Source organism: Culex pipiens, chromosome 1, assembly GCF_016801865.2.
Source record: "Culex pipiens pallens isolate TS chromosome 1, TS_CPP_V2, whole genome shotgun sequence".
NCBI classification, from domain to species: domain Eukaryota; kingdom Metazoa; phylum Arthropoda; class Insecta; order Diptera; family Culicidae; genus Culex; species Culex pipiens.
The window spans coordinates 32,041,227-32,058,878 of NC_068937.1; the positions used below are offsets into that span (position 1 = coordinate 32,041,227).

A 17,652-nucleotide genomic window follows, 5' to 3' on the forward strand; every position below is an offset into this window, starting at 1 on the left:
TGTTGGTTCAAGCAAAACTAAATAACGATCGTGTCCTACAAACCTGTTCTAGCGGAGCAAGTATCTTTATCTCTTCTTCGGCATGCTCTTTCAGCTCCTTGGCTTGCTCTTTCAACTGTGACGTTCGTGTCGTGTTGTTGTTGTTGTTCGTGAAAGGTTCGTGTTCGTGGTGTTGTTCAGGCAACAAAATAACCGAAAACATCGAGAATGAGGGGGTTTGTATTGAGAGAGGGGTTGAGGTTTGAAAGAAAAAGAAAAGAATATGGTATCTCGTGTAGAAAACAGACATCAAATAGACAGACAAGGGGGACAGAATACCATGCTGTAACGGACTCGGGTGGTCCGCGTGATCCTACCTTATCGACATGCGCCAACAGTCCGTCCTGGCTGCTTTGACGAGTGGTCTCGCGGACGAGTTCCTTCGCTTGCGAGGTTAGCACCTCGAACAGTGATCCTTGGGAGCTCTGCCGTTGAGATCCCGCCGATCCCAGCGACGGAGGATGTCCGCTGGACCCGGTTGATCCCGAGCTGGAGGTTCTTGCCAAGATATTGCTTCCGCTTTGCTGGCGAGCCAAGTTGGGTGACAACGGCGGTGGAATCTTCCCCATGCGCGTTCGTCGACCGCCGTCCGCATCCAACGAGCCTGCGCTCTCCTTGGACATTATGGTCTTCGGAGTGGTCGTTGAGTTGGAGTCGGACTCGTTTTCGAAGCTTCCCTGCTCCTTCGCAGGTTTGACGACGATCTGAGCCTCGGCACGAGCCTTCGGGTTGAACTCAAACTCGGAGTCCCGGTTGAAGCTGGGACTGCTCAAATCCGAGCGGCTGGATGAGGTCGACGCCGGCGAATCGGGCCGCTCAGCGTCATCCGCTGCCTCAGCTTTAGGTGGTTTCATACCGTCGGGATAGCGCAGCGAACTCGGCGGTCGATACACCAGCTTTGGATCGAGATTGGAAGACATGGTTTTCGGTGCAATGTGCACGTGGTGTTGGTTGCCGTACACATCGTGCAGGCTCGGTGACAAATCAGAGGAAGCCATCTCGGACACAAAGTCACTCAGCGAAGAGTACGACGAACTCGTGCTCTCCGCCCCCTCCGAATCCGACCCACTCTCATCCGTCGGTTGCGTCTCCAGCTGCTTCATCCCCTTGAGCGCGACATTCAACGAGCTGTTGTCGTCCCAAACCGGGAACTTGATCGGGGTCAGCGTGTGCGCGTACCACTTCGGCTTATCCCCGACCTGGGACGGATCCAGCACGCCCGTCTGAACCCGCAAAAACGCCACATTGGTCGGCGTAAGCGACCACTCCGCCAACCACTCGACGGCCTGGGTTCGCGCGAACCGGTTGAGGAACGCCGACGCCCTCGGTCGCGACCGCAGAAAGCTGTTGATCTGGAAGGCCACCACCGGCCGCGGGTACAGCCGCAGCGTGCGCGTGTGCTCGGTAAAGTTGGCCAGCGTGTTCTGCGAGTTGAAGAACCGCACCATGGCGACCCGCGTCGCCACGTCCACCGAGTCCACGTCCGAGCCGTACAGGAACGGGTTTGGCGGGGGAGGACCCACCGGCGAGGGTTGCCTAGTACTGCCGCCGCCGGCCACACCCGAGAACGAACTCCGCTGGCTATTGCTTCCTGATCCGGGCACTTGTAAAGGCTGGGCAAAGCTGTAACAAGGATTTTAAAAGCATCAGACAAGCTTCCGGAAGAACGAGTCAAAATTGCTTACTTTTGAGGCGTAATGTTTGGTCCGCTGAAGCTCTCGCGGTTCGACCCCGGTTGGGACACGTTGCTGAGCAGTGGTCCCGGAGTTTGTTGATTGCTTGATGTCATGGAACTCAGAGCCTGAAGTTAGGAGTGTGATTGTTAGTATTGGACATTTTTTTAAAAAATTTAAGCTTCCGCTAATGTGAATGTCTAAGAACGAATAGGTAGCTACTTATGATTTAGTCGATAATATTTAGTTTCATAGTTAACATTTGATTTGTCTTTAAAAATGGTTGAAATACCGTTTAAAAATAAAATATTGTTCTCTATCTTATAAAATACTATCACAAAAAATAAGGACAATTAACTATATTATATACAACGGAACTCGAACTCTTCTAAAATATCTCATTCTGCAGATTTTTGTTACTACACTCAAAACAAACTTTACTGCATTTCAGTGTTGACTAAGACACTGACATACATTTGCAGATTTGCTGCAAAGCAATGCGTGAGCAGCCAAATCGTGAGCAGCCAAATCGTCTGACAGAGGCTCTACAAATGGTTGTCAGTAGATGACACTCTGACACACGCACATTTCTAGCAAAACAATGCAAAAGGGCCGTTGTGGGTTTGTAAACAAACAGTGCATCCCATTCAGCCATGCCAGATATACAGATAAATCTGTATTATACAGATTTTTCGATCCCAAAAATCACATAAATATGTATATACAGATTTTTTTAAAATGATTTTATTTACAAATTTCAACAATTTGGTAATTGAATTATGCTTCAATATGCCTAAAAAGCTTAAATCTGTTGTTAAAAGTCTAAAAAAATCTTCCATGCTAGCTTCGATGGCTTCTAATTTGACATGATACAGAAAAAATACAGATTTATTTTTGAGAAAATACAGATCTCCCATAAAATAATCTGGCATCGTTGATCCCATTCATGCCAGATTTAAACATCTTTTAGCGTGAGCAGGATACCCTCTTTGTTTACAAACCCAAAATGGTCCTTTTGCATTGTTTTTTTTTCATTAGCTAGGCTAGAGAACATTCATTTAGATAACCGATCATAATATTTACCTTTCTTGACATAAGTCTTTAATGTCAAAAAGTGGAGCAACACGAGAAAAGAGCGGATAAGCATTTCGACAGTTTGAACTGTTTTGGTAATTCTCAGGCTAATCTCAACTTTATTCATAAAACTAAAAGTGTTAAACAATAGCTGGCCTCTCCAGCTACCTTCCAACACTGCGGGATTTGTTAAATAGTGACCTGTTGTATCGGAGTTTGCAAAATAATTCCAGCTGTCAAAATGCCTACGGGTCCTTTTCAAATGTTGCTCCAGAAAAAGTAAATATTATAACCAAATTTTTTAACTGATTTCGGTAGATCCGTGGTAGATTTTTTTGAAATAAAATTCGTTATCATCGAACTGTCAAAAATCTACCAACACATTGATTACACACAAGCACAGAAAAAAAATGATGGTAATATTCTTCAGGAAATGGCAAGGAAAATGGTGAAAGATTTTGTGTCAAAAAAAGTGTAATTTTACATCAGAAAATGATGAATTGCATTCAACAGGTACACATTTTTACAATTTTTGTCGGTAATATTACGCAAAAAAGGGTTGATATTCAACCTGCCAAATTATCAACATTCCAAAATTCAACGTTTTATTGCTTTGCGGTTGATCAAAATTAGTTTGACATTCCCACCTGGTTGTCATAGCTTCGGTTACCACTGCGTGATTTTGACATTTCGGGAGTTCGTAACGCCATCTTTGCTTAATAAACTGGATATGGCGAATCTGCGATTGTAAACAAGCAGTCTATCCCTTTTGCTCAAGTGACAGTTCACGTCAAGTAAGAGGAGAATAGACTGCATGTCTACAATCGCAGATTCGTCCTATTGAACTGTTACTACGGAAATATAAAAGAAACAAGCTAAAAGAAAAGCGAATCTTTCTGATTGGTTTAAACTGCTCCACATACGATTTTTTTTTCTTCTTTTTGCTGACCGCACTTTTTGCGAGAGTGAGTGTGAAAGTGAATGGTTCTCGCGAAGTTCGATTAAATTCCGCTGGTGTCGCTTCAGCTTTGTTTTGCGAAGATTGCGATGTTATTAAGTTTAACATTGTTTTAACGAAAATTTTAAAGATTTTTAATACCAACGCAAGTTATTTAACATTAATCGCAACATATTTAATTGTGAACGAACTATTCTAAACGCTAACAAAGCTAATAAAAGAGAAACAAAATTTAAAAAGAACCAACATAGAATGCTAAGGCTAAACGAAACTAGTTCGAACATAAATCGAAAAGAAAGGATATTTACACCAACTCCTGCCTGATCGATTAGCTGCATTGCCTGTGTTTTTTGATTTAAGTGTGTCGCAATCATATGTATGGTGGGTGTGTGTGGCAACATGATTGAAAAGATTGGCGGAAGATGCAAGATGGCGGAATCCAGGATAAAAAGCGAATTTTTAGTTCGGGTGCCGTAGACGTAATTTTTCGAATATGGTTTTGATGTTTTGATGGGGTAAGATTGGTGGTTTCAGGATGAGACAGAAGATTGAGTTGAGGAAGAGAAAGAAAGAGAGAGAAAGAGAAGATTGAGCGTCTCGGAGAGATTGGTAGGTACGTTAAAGGGGTGCACTCGATGACCAGCGGTGCTGATACAACGTGATGCCATGGATGAAGGTGGACGGAGGGGTGCTAGTTTGGGTTTATTGACTACGAGTGTGGTTACCTGCTTCAAGTGGTTCTTGAGTATGGTCCCTTCGGGCTCCGGCAGCGGAGGAATCTGTTCGGGTTCGCCCGATGTTGGCGTTAGCCGGTTGGAGTCTAGATCGACGAGCCAAATGTCGTCTGGAAGTCTGCAATTGGAAGAGGGACGGTTGAAGAGTTTGGACTAATGACTGCTGGTTGAGATGGTTTCTTACCTGAAATTCTTCTTATACATCAAAAACGTCGCCGGTAGACCAATGATGTATGGCGTCGGCGCCAAGAGTAACTGTTCGGCGCTTGCCATGCAGGTCGGCAGCATCGGAATCACCGGGAACATGTACTCCAGCGGGTAGATCAAGTACACCAGCGCCATGACGGACATGGAGAGTGCGTTGTAGTCCCGCGACTGGATGATGATCTTGTACTCCAGCAGGATCAGCGTCAGCACCTTGAGGCACGTCTCGACGCCCAGCAGTTCCAGCGGAAGATGCAACGGGAAGTCTACCAACGAGAAGCGTGTATGATCCGGCAGGGCAAACACCAGCGGTTGATGGATCAACGGCGAGAGGGCCTCAACCTCGACCCGGGTAGAGCCCGGAATCGGAACCGGTGACGACAGCAACCTCAGAATCCACGTCTCAATCGCCTTGACATCGTGCAGCACGAGGGAGGGCGTTGATTCGGTCACCTGACTGGTCAGCACGTTCCACACGCTGTCACGACTGCTCTGCCGCGAGGCACCAACCCGCTTCGGACTGGAAGAATCGTTGCACGCATCGATCAGCTTCTTCAGGATGAACAAACACTCCCGAAACGTCGACAAAAAAGGATGATGCGACAGAATGCACAGCGACGTCAGCGAATGACTCCGGATCTTGGACCGCTTGCGGGATGCTCGCGGAGACGGCGAATGACTTCCACCGGACTCCGAGTCCGCCGAGGGACCCGTAACGCCCAGTCGAACCTGCTGCTGTGGACCTCCATAGTACGACGAATTCGGCGGATCCGAATCCCTCCGACTTGGACAGTCCCGGTCCGACGAATCACTCGGGGCCACGTTACTTCTGTAGTCACTAGGATGCAGTTCAAAGGTCAGTCAGTTACCCCAGCCAAACCCCCCTCCTCCCCCAAAACTCACCTCGAAAACGCCGAATCCGAGCTCTTCTCCATGCTCTTGCGCCAGCTCTCCCGTCGGAACGTCGAGTTGCGTCCCTTCCGGGCGTTCGCCGAGCTCTGCCCGCCTCCACCTCCAACCCCCGCCACGTACTTCTCCACGGGGCGGTAAAAGTTTACGCAAATGCCGTACCGCGTCTTGCCCGAGTCCTTGTCGGTGAGGGCGAATACGAACGAGGTTGCGTCCCGGACGGCCGACCCGGTGCGGCGCGGTCCCACGCTGACGCAACCCTCCGGCTGGCAGAAGTACACCATGTCCAGCGGAAGCGGGAAGTCGGCGTGGTCCGTCGGGGGGTAGCGGCGGAGCAGTTCGGGGATCTGGGGTTGAAAGGGAAATTAAAAAGTGGATTTAGTTAATTGGTATTATTGGTTGTACCAGAACATTTTTAAAAGTCTCGTACTTCTTCAAGGATTGATTTTTTTTAGAGAGTTAATCTGTGTTGTTTTGATTTAATAAAATAAAGCAATGGCGTCTATGTGATGTGTTTTCTTCACGCATTCCAAATTTCTACAATTCAATTTATTTTATTCTGTCAACTACAATGGCAGAAGGAAGAGAGTAAAAATAGGTCTGTTCCTGTACCTGCAGAGTTCTCTTCTGAAGTACTTTTCTGCAATTCTCTCTTTTGCAGAAATTCTGCAAGAGGGTGAAAAAGGGGAAGAAATATTTACCAAAGCACACGCAGAAAAATAAGGAATATTTGAATCAACAAAACGATTTCTTGATTTGAAAATCATCATGGAATTGCGATTGTCCATGCTCCATGCAAATTTTTTCATGGATATTTCTCCACGAGAAGTTCAGATTTCTTTTAAAAAAAAGGTCCACGTAGTTTGGGGTCATCCTTGAACAGTAAGGATGACTTCAGGAAAAAATCGTAGAATTACACCTCTACATTGGCTTTGAAGCATCTTGTCTCACTTTCGTATATCAAAACCGTGAACTTGTCAAGAGTTGATGTTTTCGGCAAACTTTATCGTGGCATTTGGTTCTATAACTTTGCTGTGTTTGCAAGTCTCTAGCTCGTATATTTAATATAAAAAAAAAGTTTTGGGGGGATAAATCATAAAGCTGAATATTGGGTCAATTGCCCAGTCAAATCAATCCGAATTCTGAAACGGAATCTAATTAGAATCGTATACAAATTCCGTTTCAAACGCAACAACCGGTTCCGTGTTCGAACCGGTTGTTGCGTTTGAAACGGAATTCGTATACGATTCTAATTAGATTCCGTTTCAGAATTCGGATTGATTTGACTGGGTGTAAGCTCCACATTCGAGTGGTAGTTTAAAATTGAGCAGTTCTCTAAAAATTGATTTTTTTTCAAAACTTGTATTTTTTAATCCGACTGAAACATTTTGTTTGCCTTTCGTATGCCCAAAGATGCCATTTTGCATCATCAGTTTGTCCATATCATTTTCGATACAAATTTGGCAGCTGTCCTTAAAAAAAATGTATATGAAAATCTGTATAATTGTGAAGGAATTTTCGGATCCATGTTGTGTCTTCGGCAAAGTTGTATGTATGGATGAGAACTACACTGAAAAAAGTGATTTTCGAATCTTCATTTGGTCACAAAATATTGATTCAGAAAAACACAATGCCATCTTTTGAGAAATTTTCATCATAAATCCTTTCCCAAGCCATGATAAAAACAACAATTATTTTTTTAAAAATAATAATTTAAGTTCATTTTAAAATAAATTTAAATATGCCACCAAAAAGTTCTTCTTACAGCCATTTTTAATTTTTCTGCACTTTTAATTGAAGAAAATCTTTTTTGAAAGGGCTAAAAACAGCATTTTGACAGTTGCTTTGGAGAATTTGAACGGTGTGCGTCGCGGTCAACACGCCGGATTTTCGTTGCCGTTTCCGTCTTTGTTTCCCCCCCGATTGTGTGTGTATTTCGACCCGGGTGATTTCGCGATGTTGACAGTTGCTTTGGAGAATTTGAACGGTGTGCGTCGCGGTCAACACGCCGGATTTTCGTTGCCGTTTCCGTCTTTGTTTCCCCCCCGATTGTGTGTGTATTTCGACCCGGGTGATTTCGCGATGTTGACAGTTGCTTTGGAGAATTTGAACGGTGTGCGTCGCGGTCAACACGCCGGATTTTCGTTGCCGTTTCCGTCTTTGTTTCCCCCCCGATTGTGTGTGTATTTCGACCCGGGTGATTTCGCGATGTTGACAGTTGCTTTGGAGAATTTGAACGGTGTGCGTCGCGGTCAACACGCCGGATTTTCGTTGCCGTTTCCGTCTTTGTTTCCCCCCCGATTGTGTGTGTATTTCGACCCGGGTGATTTCGCGATGTTGACAGTTGCTTTGGAGAATTTGAACGGTGTGCGTCGCGGTCAACACGCCGGATTTTCGTTGCCGTTTCCGTCTTTGTTTCCCCCCCGATTGTGTGTGTATTTCGACCCGGGTGATTTCGCGATGTTGACAGTTGCTTTGGAGAATTTGAACGGTGTGCGTCGCGGTCAACACGCCGGATTTTCGTTGCCGTTTCCGTCTTTGTTTCCCCCCCGATTGTGTGTGTATTTCGACCCGGGTGATTTCGCGATGTTGACAGTTGCTTTGGAGAATTTGAACGGGGTGCGTCGCGGTCAACACGCCGGATTTTCGTTGCCGTTTCCGTCTTTGTTTCCCCCCCGATTGTGTGTGTATTTCGACCCGGGTGATTTCGCGATGTTGACAGTTGCTTTGGAGAATTTGAACGGTGTGCGTCGCGGTCAACACGCCGGATTTTCGTTGCCGTTTCCGTCTTTGTTTCCCCCCCGATTGTGTGTGTATTTCGACCCGGGTGATTTCGCGATGTTGACAGTTGCTTTGGAGAATTTGAACGGTGTGCGTCGCGGTCAACACGCCGGATTTTCGTTGCCGTTTCCGTCTTTGTTTCCCCCCCGATTGTGTGTGTATTTCGACCCGGGTGATTTCGCGATGTTGACAGTTGCTTTGGAGAATTTGAACGGTGTGCGTCGCGGTCAACACGCCGGATTTTCGTTGCCGTTTCCGTCTTTGTTTCCCCCCCGATTGTGTGTGTATTTCGACCCGGGTGATTTCGCGATGTTGACAGTTGCTTTGGAGAATTTGAACGGTGTGCGTCGCGGTCAACACGCCGGATTTTCGTTGCCGTTTCCGTCTTTGTTTCCCCCCCGATTGTGTGTGTATTTCGACCCGGGTGATTTCGCGATGTTGACAGTTGCTTTGGAGAATTTGAACGGTGTGCGTCGCGGTCAACACGCCGGATTTTCGTTGCCGTTTCCGTCTTTGTTTCCCCCCCGATTGTGTGTGTATTTCGACCCGGGTGATTTCGCGATGTTGACAGTTGCTTTGGAGAATTTGAACGGTGTGCGTCGCGGTCAACACGCCGGATTTTCGTTGCCGTTTCCGTCTTTGTTTCCCCCCCGATTGTGTGTTTATTTCGACCCGGGTGATTTCGCGATGTTGACAGTTGCTTTGGAGAATTTGAACGGTGTGCGTCGCGGTCAACACGCCGGATTTTCGTTGCCGTTTCCGTCTTTGTTTCCCCCCCGATTGTGTGTGTATTTCGACCCGGGTGATTTCGCGATGTTGACAGTTGCTTTGGAGAATTTGAACGGTGTGCGTCGCGGTCAACACGCCGGATTTTCGTTGCCGTTTCCGTCTTTGTTTCCCCCCCGATTGTGTGTGTATTTCGACCCGGGTGATTTCGCGATGTTGACAGTTGCTTTGGAGAATTTGAACGGTGTGCGTCGCGGTCAACACGCCGGATTTTCGTTGCCGTTTCCGTCTTTGTTTCCCCCCCGATTGTGTGTGTATTTCGACCCGGGTGATTTCGCGATGTTGACAGTTGCTTTGGAGAATTTGAACGGTGTGCGTCGCGGTCAACACGCCGGATTTTCGTTGCCGTTTCCGTCTTTGTTTCCCCCCCGATTGTGTGTGTATTTCGACCCGGGTGATTTCGCGATGTTGACAGTTGCTTTGGAGAATTTGAACGGTGTGCGTCGCGGTCAACACGCCGGATTTTCGTTGCCGTTTCCGTCTTTGTTTCCCCCCCGATTGTGTGTTTATTTCGACCCGGGTGATTTCGCGATGTTGACAGTTGCTTTGGAGAATTTGAACGGTGTGCGTCGCGGTCAACACGCCGGATTTTCGTTGCCGTTTCCGTCTTTGTTTCCCCCCCGATTGTGTGTTTATTTCGACCCGGGTGATTTCGCGATGTTGACAGTTGCTTTGGAGAATTTGAACGGTGTGCGTCGCGGTCAACACGCCGGATCTTCGTTGCCGTTTCCGTCTTTGTTTCCCCCCCGATTGTGTGTGTATTTCGACCCGGGTGATTTCGCGATGTTGACAGTTGCTTTGGAGAATTTGAACGGTGTGCGTCGCGGTCAACACGCCGGATTTTCGTTGCCGTTTCCGTCTTTGTTTCCCCCCCGATTGTGTGTGTATTTCGACCCGGGTGATTTCGCGATGTTGACAGTTGCTTTGGAGAATTTGAACGGTGTGCGTCGCGGTCAACACGCCGGATTTTCGTTGCCGTTTCCGTCTTTGTTTCCCCCCCGATTGTGTGTTTATTTCGACCCGGGTGATTTCGCGATGTTGACAGTTGCTTTGGAGAATTTGAACGGTGTGCGTCGCGGTCAACACGCCGGATTTTCGTTGCCGTTTCCGTCTTTGTTTCCCCCCCGATTGTGTGTTTATTTCGACCCGGGTGATTTCGCGATGTTGACAGTTGCTTTGGAGAATTTGAACGGTGTGCGTCGCGGTCAACACGCCGGATTTTCGTTGCCGTTTCCGTCTTTGTTTCCCCCCCGATTGTGTGTTTATTTCGACCCGGGTGATTTCGCGATGTTGACAGTTGCTTTGGAGAATTTGAACGGTGTGCGTCGCGGTCAACACGCAGGATTTTCGTTGCCGTTTTCGATTGTGTGGGTTTTTCGGTCCGGGCGGTTTCGCGTTTTCGCATTTTATTTGGTTTTATCTTTCCACAGCCGGCTGTCTAAGATTGAATCATTTATGCTAAACTCAACACCAAATAACCGGGAAAAATCTCATCCGCATCCTCCGACTGTTTGCCTTGAGAATGCATAATACATCACACTATTAAACCAAATTTATTGATTATTGGGTCGCATCATCATCCTCTATGTTGAATCCTGGCCATTACCCTTACCCACTAACAAAATCCCAAGTAGAAGTAGTTTTCCGGCACACGTGGGGGTGTGGATATCGTATAGAACCCACCCTTGGTAGCAGCCTGTGCTAACTAACATTCCCGTCCCAATCCCCCGAGATCTACAAACTGACATGGCGGGCGCCGTTGGTGGCCAATGACTGTTACCTATTTGCTTCAGAACTAGTTTTAATGATCTTGATGTTTTATCTTTTCAACGCATTCATACATGCTGTTGATAAGGGAAACACCATTAGATCGTTCAAGCGTATGGTCGGTTGTATTGATAGGATATTACGGTCCTGTTCAGCAACGGAGAAGGACAACCATGGGTGGTCTCTCATGCTCATGCTCATGCTCATGCTGAAAGGGCTAAAAACAGCATTTTGATTTTAAATTTTGATGTTACGATTTTTTTTAAATTTACAATTATAATTAAAAATATTTTTTCAAAAAATCTTCACCCTGTCAATTTTTTTTGCCTTTTCTAGAATTTTCTGGAAAGATGGCATTTCATTTATGTCCCCTAAGACAGTACAAATTTTATTTAAAGTTTAACAGCGACTCTAATGGTTATTATAAGTGTTACAATCAATTAATAGCTTGACTGCATGTAAAAAATCATACAATTACAAGTAAATGTATATTTGTTCTTATTTTATTAGATCAAATCGTATAATAAATCAAAAAATGATCTTATTTTTTTTAAACAAATCATACTTGTTTCAGCTCTTGAACAAAATTGTAAAGTTTTTCAGTTTTTTCTCTAAAAAATCTAACTTCTCATAATACTTCAAACAACTCAATATTTTTTTTAATATTTGGAGGAGTTTTTAAAACATTTTTTAGCACCTCTCAAACAATACAAAGTAGTTTTTCAATTAACTTTTTCATGGTCTTATTACGCCACATGGTTTTTGGGTTTAAAATTGACTTCGGCTGACATTTTTTCATAGCGCAAAAAACATGATATTAATTATATGTACGATAAATTAACAGCACTCCACAAGCATTCTTCATTTTTTTTTCAAATTTAACCCTCTAACACCTGTTATTGCACTAGTGCCCCATAATTATTTTACATCAAATTGTAATTTCTTGAATAGTAGTTATTAAACGAATTGAGGTAGGTAATTATTCTTGCAGAAACCTATTCGAAATATTTAATGATAGGGGAGTGTGGGGTAATTTGGACACCCTAAGGAAATTTCTCTGCCACGGGCTGTATGGATATTTTAAAGGAATGTGGATGACACCAGAGGATAATAGAGACCATATTTTATGGAAAAATGTCATTTATTTCGATAAATTTTTATGAAAACCTAATTTTATCGCAAAAATTAAAAGGTGTCCAAATTACCCCCACATTTTTGTGTGGGGGTAATATGAACACCCCTATGGGGTAATTTGGACATGCCTTGTGGGGAAATTTGGACATGCCTTGTGGGGTAATATGAACATACCTTGTGAGGTAATATGGACACCTTTTTTGGGGTAATTTGGACACATGTTGAAGAATAAGTTTAACATTTGATTTTTTGAGCATGTTTTATATCCTTCAACCTGGTTTTGTAATTGCTTTCATAGCGCAAAAAACATGATATTAATTATATGTACGATAAATTAACAGCACTCCACAAGCATTCTCCATTTTTTTCTTCAAATTTAACCCTCTAACACTTGTTATTGCACCAGTGCCCCATAATTATTTTACATCAAATTGTAATTTCTTGAATAGTAGTTATTAAACGAATTGAGGTAGGTAATTATTGTTGCAGAAACCTATTCGAAATATTTAATGATACCTACTACATAATTCAATTTTCATTTCATTTGACCATGGTAAACACAAAAATTTGTTTAAAGTTTATTTTCATTAAGCTAGGTTTATTTCCAGATGCTTCTACAATTAAATTTATTTTTATTTAAAATTTTCTGATCATTTCATTAAATATGTTTTATAAGAACTGAACAAAAATAGTAGTTTATGCAACAAGTTGCAAAAAGAGGATTTTTTCAGCACGAGTCGTACATTTATCCAACGAGGTTCACCGAGTTGGATAAATACGACGAGTGCTGAAAAAATCAAGTTTTGCAACGAGTTCCATACAACATTTTTTGCAATTCCGAAAAACACCCATTGAGTGAAATTTTAAGTCAAATTTTCATGTATTTGTCAATAAATCGTTTAAATCAAAACAATGTTGAAAAGTGTTACTTTTCGAAACAAGTGCTGAAAAGTTCAACTTTTCAGCACCCATTTCAGTGCTGAAAAGTAGAACTTTTTGGCATTTATTTTGAAAAGTGTTGCTATTCGATTCTGTTATTTTTGGTACAGAAAAGTAGGCTATTTCGTCGTTCAAGAATGACAGGAAAAGTAAGTAGTTTCACGACGGAATTGCAAAAATTGAATTTAACAAAAAAAAATGAGATTCTTCATTTTTTTTTCAGAACAATTTCAATATGAGAATATGTATACTTCCGCTTGAATTTCGGGAATTTCCTAATTTCCCGTGAAACGGGAAATATTTTTTTACGGGAAATCCCTTGACTGGAAATTGGATGCTCTAGTTGCATAACGTTTGTTTTTAAATTTTTAATCAAAAAAAGCTTTATAGACTTTTAATTCTGTTTGAAATTTTTGAATTTTGGGAGCACATAGCATAGCACAGCATTGGTGTCTACCCGTAGTTGCTCCTAGTTATTGACAAGGACCTCCAAGAATTGCCCCGTGGACCACAGATGAAGACTTTCAAATGTCCCTATCATGCTAGTCAATCACGTGAGATTTGAGGTGGTTAATAAGATGGGTGTGAAGCCAGGATTTACCGTGGTAAGTGATGTGGCCGGTCAAAGTTTTTTATAGTCCTTAATTCTTCGTATGTTCTTAGATTCATCTTGAAAGTTTTCCAATTCGGTTCACCAAGCTTTTTGTGGTGAATTCTGGTCGTGTTGAAATTTCAATATTCGCCTAACGAGTATGCAACCAGTAAAATTCTTGAATTCAACTTTGCATTCAATATTGCATTTTCCTGTTCTTAGGTTCATAGATTCCAATCAAGTTTTCTTGGATTCTTATAGCATTCTTAATACTTCTATTCAACTAAGCCTCGATAGTCTGGTGGTTAGCATTTTTGTCTGATGACCCAAAGGACGGGGGATCGAACCCCGCCGCGAGCTAATGAATTTTTCGTTCATATTCAAGTGTTCAGAATTCCTTCCTTCCATAATTTCTCGATAGGAACAGATGGGAATCAAACCCAGAACCGTTTGAATTTTGGGAGCACAGATCGAAAAACTAACTTTTTTTAGCTCATTAAAATTGTACAAATTTGTGACAGCGTGCAATCTTTAATCAATTTTCAAAACAAGTTTTCTATGCAGATAGGACCTTTTGAAATTTTATCTAAAAATGATGTGTAAAGAATTTTCTGATACCACTTGTTTATTTTTGGAAATCTTGGCTTGACAACTGAAATTAAGTCTTTTTATAACTTTTAAGATTAACTTTGCAAAAGACAAAAGAATTGAGTGGTTGAAACTACGATTTTTGAGAGCCAATTTATCATTGTTCATAGAACATGCAAATACGTAGAAAGGATATGTCCACCGCTTCTCGTTAGGACGTCAAATCGACCCTGGATTACTTTTTTTTTCGCAGATCCGCGAGTGGGAGGAAGGCTTCTAAAAAGTGGATTAATTATGGAAAATGTCAGAAACCCAACACGTTGGGGACACCCTTCATTTTTTTTCTTTGCTTAGCTCGGAAGAGAATTCTAAAATTGGATTTTGAATCCGAGATAGCTGCAAACTGATTTATTTTTATCACTTCGTTTTTTTTTGTTATTCGCACTAGGCTGATGACGTAGACATGGTACCAAAAAGGTCACGAACGGAATTCGCAAAAAAATTAACGCTTGAAAAAAATGGCTAGGGGAAATATACCCATTTTAAGCCCACTTCTGGATAATCTGGAGTGTTCCTTGAAATTCACTAAAACCAAGTACACCAACGAGTAGAGCAACTTTTTATGAACATTTCTGTTTATTTTCACTTTTATTAAAAGTTATTCTATTCCTTTTACAAGCTTTTAAAAAATATTTCCCAAATGCATTCTAATCAGTCGAGTGCATTGGGCCACGGCCATTTTCCTATTTTCAGCTTAGTTCTTTTTTTCTTCCAATTTTAAGCGGACACTCACGAAAAGTAGCATTTATAGAGAATATTTCCTGGCATCACTTGCTCACTCCACAGGCACTGCTGGTGGTGTTGGTGGCTACCCTTTGTTCTTTATTTGCCTTCGCTTATCGCTCGGTTTTCTTCAGCCTTCGATTGGAATGGGTCGTCAAAATTGAAACGTCAAAAGACTTAGCGCGTTTGTTTTTTTGATGGCGCTTGCTAATTATTTACATGTTTCGGGATTATTTTTCAAGTGAGTGACTAACTAATGTGCAAAAGAACATGCTGCCGGTAGCTGGAAGCAATTTTATATCATAAGCGCTTTGAAATCGTTAGCGCAAGTGAAAAGATATTGATGGCGACTTTCGTTAAGCAGTTAATCTCTGGTCTTGCGTGTGGATGCGTGTGCCACCAAAATGATGAGAAATGGTCTCGCAAAATAGAAATTATGATCAAAAGTGCATTAAATTTCTTTTGGCCAGTAAGTAGCATACATTTGCGTGCTTACTCAAGGCGGTGCTGTTGCTGGTAAGTTCATAGCCTAAATTGTATTTTTGGAGCTTTAATCGAGCATCAAACTCTCCATATGACGAAGATAGGTGTTTTATTAGAAAGGGTATATTTCCCCTACATCTGAAACCAAGTCTGAAACAGAGGGTCAAGAGATTAGAGTAGCAGCGCAAATGCTCACTCCGCCTGATACCCGGAACTGAGATAAGCTGTATCAGCATAATCCAAGTCCGATACAGATTCTACTTTTCCATAATTTCACTGCCGGTCTGCGTTTATTGGTATTGAAGCACACCCATCTAACAACACAAATTCATAATTTAACAAATAAAAAAAAAACTTTTAATAACTCTTCCAGCTAGCACTCACCTGCACCGGCGGCGGCGAGTTCGGCCCGGCCGGTTGCAACCCTCCCGACGGGCCACCGCCGGCCCCTCCCCCTGCTGCCACATTGGCCGGCGGTCGGCTGACCACGGCAGCCCGGGCGCCCACGATGGCCAGATAGTCGATCAACCGTGGACATAACGAGTCCCGCTGCTGCTGTTCGGCCATTCTGCTTAGTGGGAGTTGTTGTTGTTTCGAGTCAAGTCAATTGGTCCAATCAAGGGGGCGGCGCCACAGCAGTCGTCCCGGGATGAGCTCCTTGATGGTTCCTCGAACTCAGCAGTCGCGGTAACTAGGTCGATCTGTACCGCCGGCAGCACGTCGACTCGACATCCTTTGCTGTCTCTTTCTAGTTTGGGGTTTTCTTACGAAACTGCTGATTGATTTATCTCCTTGGATTTGATGTGGGTGTGACTGTGAGTGTGTGTGTTCTAGGCGGGGGTGTAAGCAGTTTTCGTTATTTCGCTCTCCTTTTTACTTCAGGAGATGGGTTCTTTGTTAGCCTTAATTGTTTTCCCTGTTGGTTCGCTGGTGGGTGGTAGTTTATGCTCGTTGAACGTCCGGTTTATTGCATAGTTACTGGGGAGGAAACAGAGAGAAAAGACACAAAGGGTTGTCAGTGTGAACGGGTTCATTGGTTGGTTTGGGATAATGAAATGTCACAATAAACAATGCCGTTGCAGGTGGTTTTCGCCAAAATTATAATAACAAGCAAAGTTAGTTTTTCAAAGAACATCATTGTTTCAAATTCCACTTTAAACTAGCAGAACCCAAATCCAAAGTGCTCCAATTTGGCTCAGATTTGGCCTGGGAGTCATCTTCATAATTTTTTGTTTTGCGATCAAGGTGAATTAAGACAAATTAGGGTAATAAAAAACATCAATTTTCGACGAATTTCGTAAAAAAAAACCCTTTTAAGAAAATTATATCTCCGAAACTGTTGAACTTATTTCAGATCTTTGCGTTGCAAAAAAAGTGTTCATGTTTTTTTTGTAAAATAATTAAAACATAGTTTGATTTACAAATAAGTCAAAAGACAACTGTTTAGCTGATTTGAAAGCAATAAAGAGCCTATTGACGAACATATTTTTCCTGACATTTCCTCTCATTTTAATACTTGAAAATAAAAATATGTGAAGGCATGATTTTTTGAAAATAATTTTTCAGAGTTGGGTATATCAACTGAACTAAAAGTACCATGCTTCTCCATAGAAATAAGTTCCATGAACATTTTAGTGGAGACACTTGGTGCCTTGAGTTCGGTCAATGAACTAAATCCGATATTTGCTTTAACCTTATCTCAGAATACTTTAAATGAATTTACTTTTATTGGAGATAAACAAAAAATATGTTTGGAGGTGTTACGTAAAATATGCTGATTTTTTTTTTGTTAATAATCAATACAGTTTGTAATCGATCTATATGTATAAAAAGCAAGGTTGTTAATGGTATTCTTATCTTTATCATTATCGTGATTGAAATACGATTATTTTATTGGCGATATCCAACGCTAACTATTTAAAGTAACTTTAAAAAATGAACTTATTCAAGAACAAAAATCAAGGTTTTGAAGCATTAAAATAATCCTTTTTTTTATAATTTAGTATAATTGGAACTTTGAGTATATTTTTTTTCATGAAATTCAGAATTTTCTGAAAGTGGGGGAGAGGGGGTAATACGCACCCCCGGGGCAAAATGCACCCCTGCTTTTCTCGGTTTTTGGAAGAATTTTCCGGTGTAAAAATCATAGAAATTGGAAGCTTAACATTGCTAAACCATGCTGGAAAAATTTGAGCATCGCAGTATCAA

General features: G+C 42.5%; 1 protein-coding gene across 8 annotated transcripts in view; it reads right to left on the bottom strand.

The window, feature by feature from the left end:
- LOC120419625 (MAP kinase-activating death domain protein) overlaps positions 1-17,652 on the bottom strand; it is a 55,772-nt gene that overhangs the window by 20,816 nt on the left and 17,304 nt on the right. For 4 of the 8 annotated variants that reach the window (XR_005605753.2, XM_052706432.1, XM_039582372.2 and 1 more), the window contains exons 2-9: positions 15,829-16,422; positions 5,586-5,938; positions 4,663-5,520; positions 4,470-4,596; positions 4,053-4,085; positions 1,725-1,840; positions 357-1,662; positions 44-115 (exon numbers count right to left, since the gene is read on the bottom strand). Coding sequence is in view for 7 of the 8 variants with exons in the window: in XM_052706432.1 (XP_052562392.1) it covers positions 44-115; positions 357-1,662; positions 1,725-1,840; positions 4,053-4,085; positions 4,470-4,596; positions 4,663-5,520; positions 5,586-5,938; positions 15,829-16,011 (3,048 nt within the window). In the remaining variant the exon portion in view is untranslated. The remainder of the gene's footprint in view (positions 1-43; positions 116-356; positions 1,663-1,724; positions 1,841-4,052; positions 4,086-4,469; positions 4,597-4,662; positions 5,521-5,585; positions 5,939-15,828; positions 16,423-17,652) is intronic. The other 4 variants (XM_052706430.1, XM_039582380.2, XM_052706431.1 and 1 more) reach the window with 4 other exon arrangements.